General features: G+C 45.0%; 1 protein-coding gene across 2 annotated transcripts in view; it reads left to right on the top strand.

The window, feature by feature from the left end:
- Nucleotides 1-9,492, top strand: part of AIDA (axin interactor, dorsalization associated) — a 62,753-nt gene that overhangs the window by 29,365 nt on the left and 23,896 nt on the right. For both annotated transcript variants that reach the window (XM_019516488.1, XM_019516487.1), the window contains exon 3: nt 1,205-1,259. In XM_019516488.1, coding sequence (XP_019372033.1) covers nt 1,205-1,259 — 55 coding nt within the window. The remainder of the gene's footprint in view (nt 1-1,204; nt 1,260-9,492) is intronic.

Here is a 9,492-nt window from a genome sequence, read left to right as displayed (position 1 = left end):
ATGTGAATACAGGTTAAAATGTAGTACACTGAAATGACAGTGACTGATTAGGGGGCTACTTTTAATGCTGATTGTGACAATGCATTTCTACCTTATTCTTCTGTCAGGATCATGAGTTTTGTTTTTTGTTTTTTTAATTTATTTATTTATTTTAAATCCACCTCAGTTTTGGAAACCACGTGCATGCTGCAGTTATACTTGCTATGTAATGTATCTGGGGCCAAAATAACTTTTGCATAGTCTTCTAATCCCAATCCATCAGAGTCTTACTCTTACCTGTGATACTCTCAGGCCTTGCTGACACTTGGGAGGGGCCCAGAGAAATCTCAAAGCTAGGTCCCATTTAATTTTTAAAGAAGCCTTAAGACCAGTGGATGACTTTGCATTTTGTGGCCTTCATCTTGCAAGGTATTGAGTGCTAATTCAGGCTGACTTTACTTGGATGCTAAGGTGTTCACCATACTATGCAGCAGGGCTGTCCAATTTCTAAGTGGCCAAGGGCTGTATGCCTTGCAAGCTGCACCAGCAGGGGTCATGCTTCGCGTAAGCCACAGGTGCTGCCCTATGCACTAGTGCAAGGGCATTCCAGCCTCATCCTCCTAAGCCATGGACTTCCATGGTACTGCAGGCTGTGCTGCACTTCCCCCTGGACTGGGGCAGGAAGTAGAAGCCAGAGGTAGGAGAAGGATCCAAGAACAATGGGGAGAACAGTGACTAGGTAGGAACCCGGGGACCACAGATTGTGAGTGCATGCAGCCAGTTGAACAGCCCTGCTATGCAGGATCACCCCCTGTCATTTTTAATATTGGGGATGATCTTGGCTTCGGAACAACTTCCATTGTTGTCTCAATGCTGTTGCTCATGATGGCTTGTATGCTCAGTCTAGTTATAAGTTTTAATACTCAGAAAATATTTATCTCATTTCAGAGCTCAGACTACAAGACAAACTTACGGTGTTCAGGTTCATTAAAATGATCCTGATATTAATTAGATTACCAGAGATTAGATGTCGTACCTTCTTGTCTTGTATATGAATTAAAACTTTGTCTTGAAGGGAAAATAAAAAGCTCTAAGGATTCCCTTTGAAACAGCTTGATATGACTAAATAAAGATGGGACTTGCTTTGCATGCACTTTCTGAGATGGCTGTAATAGTTAAGGATGCATACCAAAATCTAATGCTGTCTTTCTTTATGATGTCCTAGTCTACACAGTCACAGGAGGAATTTAAACTGGAGGATCTGAAGAAATTAGAACCAAGTAAGTAGCGTCTTATTTAAATGCACTTTTTTTTTTTTTGTAATTGCAGTGGAAAGTCTTGACAGAAAAATTATTGCTGACTGGCCACAATGTGTTTGGACAGTTATGCTGTTGTTAGGTTATTCCACCATATGGTTGCTACCACACTGTTTTTTTTTGTTTTGTCTTTTAATACACATCAAGGTTTGTTGTAATACTGTGGACAGGAATCTGTGGTCAAACAAGGAATTAAACCTAAGTCTTCCTAGAACCGTAACCACTGGACCATCCTTTATTTTGTGACCCTCACCTTGCAGCACTTAATGCATTGGAACTTTCTGTGCCTTAGTGGAGAGAGGCGATTAAATTCAGGAATGTGTTTTGAGATTGTTTAAAGTTATACATGCATTTGAAAGCTTTCTTGCATTTGAGCCTAAATGCCACTCCTAAAAATGTCAGTCTCCAGTGTCCCATTTGACATGTCTGGCACCCACAAGAGTGGATGTAGCACTGAATCTGGTCTGAAATACAGAAACCTCTGCAAAAATAGTAATGTTGACAGCATCTATTGACTTTTCTTGGGAGTTCTTTTTGTTTTTGTGGAATTTTTGGATTTTTTAAATAAAACATTCGAACAGCTGAAAATATGCTGGTCTTTAAAAATGACTTGATTTGAAGAAAGTGTATTTTAAACATTATATTTAACACTCCAGATCAGTGTATTCAGCCAACCAAAGGAAACAAATGTTAAAGGTTGAACTCTGATCCTGGCTATTGCTTAACAAATACAGATTATCCTTTATAGGAATTTCTTTTCTAAAGGAAGAGAGAGGTGATACTGACTGAAGTTGCAGTTGTGGTAACCCAAATTAGGCCTGTTAATGATTTCTTTTTTTCAGGTGTTCTTCTTAGAATTCTTCTTAGCTTCCAAGAAACTGTTAAATTAAGTCATATGCTGCCCTGTCTCTGTGCAGCAAACCCCAACTGAAATCAAGAGATGTAGTTCTTCAGCATGTAACTAGGAACCAATGTAATTCGGGGTGGATGCCATGTGATTTCACAGTACCAGTGCAGTATCGGACTCCATTTTCGCAGGGGAGTGTGGTGTGGGCCTCCCCCATGCCTCTGACCATCTGTCAATCTGTGGGAAAGGGGCATGACTTTCAGGGCCAAATGGCCATCTGACAGTTTTTGGGTAGGAGTGGAACTTCTAGGGCCCCCCAGCCAATGTTGCACTCTGATGTGAAAATCTCCCTTGCCTCCCCCTGTGTTTCAGGACGCCAGGGCTTCCCACTGTTTTCTGTTTGCAGCTCCCTTTTTCTTCCACTTTTTTCGCTGGCCATTTTTGCAGTTTTTCTTTGGGGCCAGGCTTTTTCACGGGGGACCTACCAATTTCACAGTTTCTGTGAAAATTGCGAAATTGTGATTTCAGTGTGTCCCAACATATAACCCCCCTATAGTGGTAATTAGAATAGTGTCTCTGGATGAAAGTAGCAGTTTATACTAGACTAAAGCCTTCTATTAAATCCTAGATGACAAGGATTAAAAGGAATAATTCTGACACCAAAATGGTTAATTCTGCATTGCATTTTGTAACTTTTCCTAAGTGTATTTCTTTAATGGGTTTCATTTTAAACAGTCAGACTGAATTTGTAATACATGCGTCAATTCTTCTGTGTGGGCAAAAAACTTAAACTGATTGGCACCTCAAATAATTAACTGAATGTAATGGTAGTTGTTGTGCTTATAGATTTCTCTCACAGGACAGGCTATCCTTAATTAATATGGAATGAAAAGATCTACTACCTGCTTGGTTTTGAATTGCCTCCTGAAACTTGGAAGATGAGTGAGGGAAAAGTTTTGAGCAGCTCTTCCAGACTATGGTGTCCCTCTGCACTAAAACCATATTGAGGGGATTCTCCTTCCTCGGGCACTGGAGCCATGTACCTGCTGTAGAATTTCTGAACTCTACTCACGGGGTAATAGAAGTGTGTTGGAATTGGGACTCCAGTGTATCTGGAGAAGGTAACTGCGCATTGAGGGGTCACAGGATGCATCCTGACAGTGACTCTAAAATGTTACTAAACCACTTAAGTGGGCCAATTTTTTTGTAATGATTCTGAAAACCTGTTGGCTTTTGAAGAGAAGTGCCAGTTGTTTTGATGACTTGTGCCATTACATGCTATAACACAGAGCAGAAAAACAAATCTTAAAAACTAATCTTCACCATTCATGCTAGTAATTTTGAAGACTCCATTTCAGTCCACATGTATAATGAAGTTTCACTTGTGTGTATATAGTCAGTGTTGCATCCCCTGGCAGAAGGATACATGGGAACTGTTTTCATGAGATGATTTCTAGGAATAACAGATATTGCAAATCCTTTTAGACATGGAAAAAACTGAATGTTATGTGTATACTGGCAAGGGATGAACAAACAAAATATAGGGAGTTAAGTGGTAGGGACTTCCCATGGGTCAGTGGGAGCTAACCTGTGTGTTGACTTTGTCCAGCATGAAATTGTTGTATTGGCTTAAATTGTTGAGTGACTGACTTGGGGTAAGTGAGAGTATATTTGTGCAATTAGTGGGTAAAGTTGCAGTGGGAACTTAGAATTTGCATGTATTATTTCTGTAGAATCAGTTTCAACCATTCGAGCATGGTCTATAGATTGTGTGCAACAGACTGTAACTAAAAATATGTAAGATGAGTTTCATCTATTACTAAACTAGTCTTTATTGTAGTGTTGTTCCAAAACTGACATCATTTTTTTTATGCTTTCCAAAAGAGACTGTCTACTGTTTAATAGAATAATTGAGGCATTCTCTAACAGAATGAAAGAGCCGTTTCTCTTGAGAGTGCAGCTTCTACGCTCAAGTCTATTTGCGGATATCAAATGTTTTTTCTGTTCCTTTTTTTCACGAAATATCAAATCCAAGAGAAATGTCATAAAATATTGTTAGGAAATCTGTTAAGTCACAAAACCTATGGACGTTTTTACATATGTATGCATTGCAGAGCTGGGCACTTTGAAAAGCACCGAGCACTACAATGTGTGCAGTTGTGTAAGTGGCAAAATGTGCGTCAGCACTGAGAAAATGGCAGCAGTGCGCTTTTTAAACTAAAACACCTCGGAGGTGCTTTAGTTCAAAAATACACCACCGCGCACTGACATGCATTTCGCCGCTTATACAACTGCACACGGCTCAGTGCAGTTCGCCTCACCTTGTGTGCAGGGCAGACTCGATTAACTGAGTCTGCTCTGAAACGGCGGATCTCTGGTGCGTCGCTGGAAAAAAGTGCGCGTACAAATGTTCATAATTTCAAGGTAGCTGCCCTGGATTTCACCAAGATGTGTCAGCAGCATGGAGATAAGGGAAAGCTTCTCCAGGAGAGAAGAAACTCAAGAGCAGAGTGCTAATTGTGCTTCATTTAAGTGGCTGTTTGTTCACTTTGGGTGAGATTTTTTTTTTACCTAGTGCCATCTGGTGTTTCTCTGGTGACTTGAACTAAACTCACTTGCATCAGCTGCGAATCTGCTTTGTGCTGCCTTCGAACTGTCAAATATGGAGAACGTTGTAATTTTTTTCCACACAAAAGTCATAGGTGATCGTGCCTCTGCTCCCTTTTTCCGATGCCTGGCTTTACTACTACAGGCACTCTGAATAAATATACACTAGACTTGGAATTTAGGTCCAGTTCTTATCACAGAGATTTAATCAAGGAGGGGGAACTGTTAGTAAATCCCAACAGTGAGATCTTTCAGATTTATTCAGCAGTAGTGGGGGTAGAGACTGGTGAGCAGTGAACATCTTTGAAAATGCTACCTTCAGCTGTTTAATGGGGCTAAAGTAGTGGATTTTAATAACTGTTTTAGGAGCACAGACACGTCTGCTGAAAGTAGTATTCTGCCCCTTGGGTGTGTTTGATTAACTAGTGGGCTGGGCCAGGATTGGCAGTGTTTTTGGGCAGAGTGCCAAAAACACCTGCGACCTTGACTTGGAAGATGTTAGCATGCCAAGGATGGACAGCGAGGGAGCTGCGAAGGGCCTGATCCTCCTTGTGACAGTGCAGCCCCGGCCCCTTCCCTGCCATCTACCCTGAGGTGTGCGTGCCAAGCAAAATGCCTTTGCGTGCCATGCTCTGGCACATGTGGTGGGGGTTGCCTACTTCTGGTCTGGACCATGACTGTATAGCGTTGTGTTATCATAACTAACTTTTTAATAAGATAAGTGTTTACTATATTGCATTTTTATGGGTGTGCACCCCTAGATAAACACTGCCCTGTACTCTGTGGTTTACTTATTTTACTTGCTGTTTATACGTCACACCTTTAACGATGGTATTAATACTTTACAATACATGAAGTTGTGATCTTGTCAGAGCTGTCACTCTTCCGTTATATCCAAACTGATGCAATGTTGTCTGTCCTCTAGTGGCAGTAGAGGCGAATTACTAGATACCCTTTCAAAGGGTATTGTTTGTTCACAGTCACCAGTTAGTTTCACTCTTGAAGCAGAGAGGAATCTAATGCGTATTGTATTTGAAAAAGGAGAAATGAAAAGCCTTTTATATTCCTTTCCCCATGCCACCTCCTCCCCAGTCCTAATTCATCTAACATTTTAACCTAGATTATTTTTTTTCACACTCAATTAGTTTTTTTCCTTTTCACATTTTACTAAGAGTGGTTGTTGTCACTTTTTGCCTCTGGACACGCAGTGCTGCTTACTTGTATGTGCCAACTCATCAGGGAAATTTTGAAAACCGTAAAATCCTCTTGTTCCTGAACTGATGTTGTCCTGCTATATGTTATTAATTGGTTGTCTTCCTCCTAAGAAGTAGCCGCATTTTAGTGCTGAAGTAATTTCTGGAATCTCCCATCTTGCTCTCTTGAAGTTAAGGCAAAAGAGTGTTGACCTTTGGATTTTGACTTTTTTTGGGGTGCTATGAGATCCTTTCAAGGGTGCCACAAGCGCTACACAATATTAGCACTATTAGGTGTGTAAATGTGAATGACAAGACTAATCCAGAGATTTCAAATAGAAATTCAGTGTTGAATCATAAAATCATAGAAGTATGTTCGGAAGGGACCTTGTAGATCTTCAAGTCCGACCTCCAGCCTGGGTGGGAGAAAAGACTGGACTTAAATGAGTCCAGCCAGGTAGGCATCAAGCCTCTTCTTAAAGATCCCCAGGGTAGGAGCCAGCACCACTTCCCTTGGAAGTTGGTTCCAGCTCCTAGCCGCCCTAACTGTGAAGTAGTTCTTGCGGATGTCTAATCTAAACCTACTCTCTAATAATTTGTGTCCATTGTTCCTTGTCATGCCAGGGGGCGCTAGGGGAAACAGTGTCTCCCCTAAACCCTTCTGGTCCCCCCTAGTGAGTTTATAGACAGTCACCAGGTCCCCCCTCAGCCTTCTCTTGTGAAGGCTGAACAGGTTTAGGTCCCGCAGTCTTTCAATGTAGGGTCTGCCCTGTAGTCCCCAGATCATGCGGGTGGCCCTCCTCTGGACCCTTTCAATGTTGTCCACATCCCTCCTGAAATGGGGCGCACAGAACTGGACGCAGTACTCCAGCTGTGGCCTGACCAGCGTCGCATAGAGGGGGAGGATCACCTCCCTGGCTCTACTTGAGATGCACCTGTGGATGCACGACAAGGTCTGGTTAGCCCTGCCAACCGTGACCTCGCATTGTCGGCCCATGTTCATCTTGGAGTCAATAATGACTCCAAGATCCCTTTCTGCCTCTGTGCTCTCAAGAAGGGAGTTTCCCATTCTATAAGTGTGCTGCTGGTTTCTACTGCCCAAGTGCAGCACCCTGCACTTGTCAGTATTGAAACGCATCCTGTTTATATCAGCCTGCTCCTGTAACCTATCCAGGTCTTGCTGCAGTCTTTCCCTCCCTACTAGCGTGCTCACCTCACCCCAAATTTTGGTATCATCAGCGAAGTTAAACAGGTTGCATTTCACCCCGTCGTCCAAATCGCTGATGAAGAAATTGAACAGCGCAGGCCCCAGGACTGAGCCCTGGGGGACTCTGCTGCCCACTTCCCCCCAGGTCGAATATGACCTGTCCACCACCACCCTCTGAGTATGACCCTTCGGCCAATCTGCAGTCCATCTGACCGTGTAGGCATCAATGCCACAGTTGCCAGTCAGAAAACTTTCTGACTTGCTGTGGTCTTTCTGAGTTATTTTGCAACAGAAGAATTGCTCTGTTACTTATCTGTCTTAAAAAAATGAGTGAAAACTAAGAGTTGGCATTTTCTGAGGGGTGCCTCAAGTTTAAAGAAGTTATAAACCACTGCTGCCTTAGGAGCTCTCAGCTCTACCACAGATTGATCATGACTTGGACAAGTCATGTAATGGTGCACTTTAGCTCATGATCTATAAAAAAATAATTCTGTTTTACTTACAAAAGTGTGATAAGGATTAACTTAGTGTTTGACATGGGTGAGTATTATGGTGGTGGTTTCATAATTAATGCAGGTGTGTAGTGCGTGTCATCTAAAACTGATACCATTAAGTGGAGATAATTTTTGTGTCACTTTTATGTCCAGTACTTCAAGTTCTGTAAAATACATGGCTTAATTTTGGAGCCTAAATTTGCATGTGACATTTTAAATGCATTCTGCACTTGTTCTGTATTGAAAGGTCCAAAGTGAAGCACTTTTCTTAAATGTCTCCTGATAGTCCGATAGCAACTTTCTCAACAAGGCTGGAACTAGAGTAATACCTTGGTTAATAAATCCTCTAGGAATGAAGCTCCGTTATAACAAAGTGGATCAACAGTGAGCTCCCTGCATGCTGGCAGAGTTGCAGCCTGCAGGGAGCTGGGAGGAAGCTGAAGGAAGGCAGTGAGACAGGGGACCACATGCACGTACAGTACATGCATGTGGCCCCAGGTAGCCTCAAGAGTAGCTCCGGCAGGGGGATTGGGGCCTCTGTAGGGAGGGAGCTGAGCTAGAGCTGCTGTCCAGCTGGGCGGTGCTTGGGGCCCGGGCCACAGTGTGTGGCTATAGGGCCCCAGTGGGGAACAGGATGGGGCCTCGGGTGGCTCGTCGGCGGAGGGCTGGCTGGGCTGCGGAGGCTCTGGGACAGGGAAGCAGGTAACAGCAGGGCCGTGCGGCAGACCTGCTTGCCTGGTGCTGTCCTGGCAACGCACCCCCTGTGCCTGCCTTTGCCTGCAGCGGAGACCTCACAGCTTCTCCGCTTGGCCCTACTGATCCCGGCCATGCCAGGTCATACCTGCCAAGCTGCAGAGGCCCAGGGGAGGAGAGCAAGGTGGCAGGGAATGGCAGCTGCTCACCACTGCTCTTGCCACCCTGCTTCCTTCCCCCAGACATCTGCAGCCCGGCAAGCATGACCCAACATGGCTGGGATCATTGGGACTATGCGGAAAAGCTGCGAGCTCTGTGTGCAAGAGGCATGTTGCTGGGGCAGTGCAGGGCAAGCAGTGGTGGGCAGGGAGATCCCCATGTGGCTTCTCTGCTCCCTGACACACCAGGTTGTGGGGAAGGAAGTAGGGTGGCAGGGACCTCAGTGAGTCTGGGAACAGAGGAGCCACGAGGGGATCTCGCCGCCTGCTGCTTGCCCTGCGCTGCCCTGGCAATGCTCCTCCTGCACATGGGGCTGTAGAGAGGGCAATGGCATGGGGCTGTGCCCCTCAAAGGAGAGGCAGGTACAGAGGATGTCACCAGGGCAGCGGGGGCAGTTTGTAGCAGTGAGATTGCCACGTAGCCCTGCTCTCCCCAGCCACACCAGGTCGTGCCTGCTGGGTGGCAGAGGCCCCAGAGGAGCAAAGCAGGGTGGGAGCTGTGCCTGCAACCTGTGCCTGCCCTGGATACAGATCAGGGAGGCGCAGGTCTCCCCTGCCCCCCAGGAATGCACGCGGTGGCAGGGAGCTTCCCTGCTGAGCCCGAAGGAGGCAGCGGGGGGGAAGCGGGGACAGGGGACTGCGGACCTGGCAGCTGGGGCCCCCTCCAGCACAGCTAGGGGAGCAGGGGCTGTGGGTGGGGGGCAAGGAGCACCAGCAAGGTTGTGGGGGCTCTGGAAGGGAGTGAGAGGCACAAGCAGGGCCAAGGGGGCTGTGGGAGACCTTTAATTGAGTATTTAATGATATTTTCTTACTGTAGCCCACCCCTTTCTCTGAAGTCCTGGAACACATCCCTATTCCTCCTCTGTTATTTCTACCTCTGGTAATGAAGTTTCTGATAACAAAATGATGTCATGGAACACATCTACTTCATTAGCCAG

The sequence above is a fragment of the Gavialis gangeticus genome, unplaced genomic scaffold (assembly GCF_001723915.1).
Source record: "Gavialis gangeticus isolate Ggan-Ray unplaced genomic scaffold, GavGan_comp1, whole genome shotgun sequence".
In the NCBI taxonomy this organism is placed as follows: Eukaryota; Metazoa; Chordata; order Crocodylia; family Gavialidae; genus Gavialis; species Gavialis gangeticus.
Note: the sequence above shows the minus strand (reverse complement) of the source record. Positions and strands in the feature narration are given on the sequence as shown.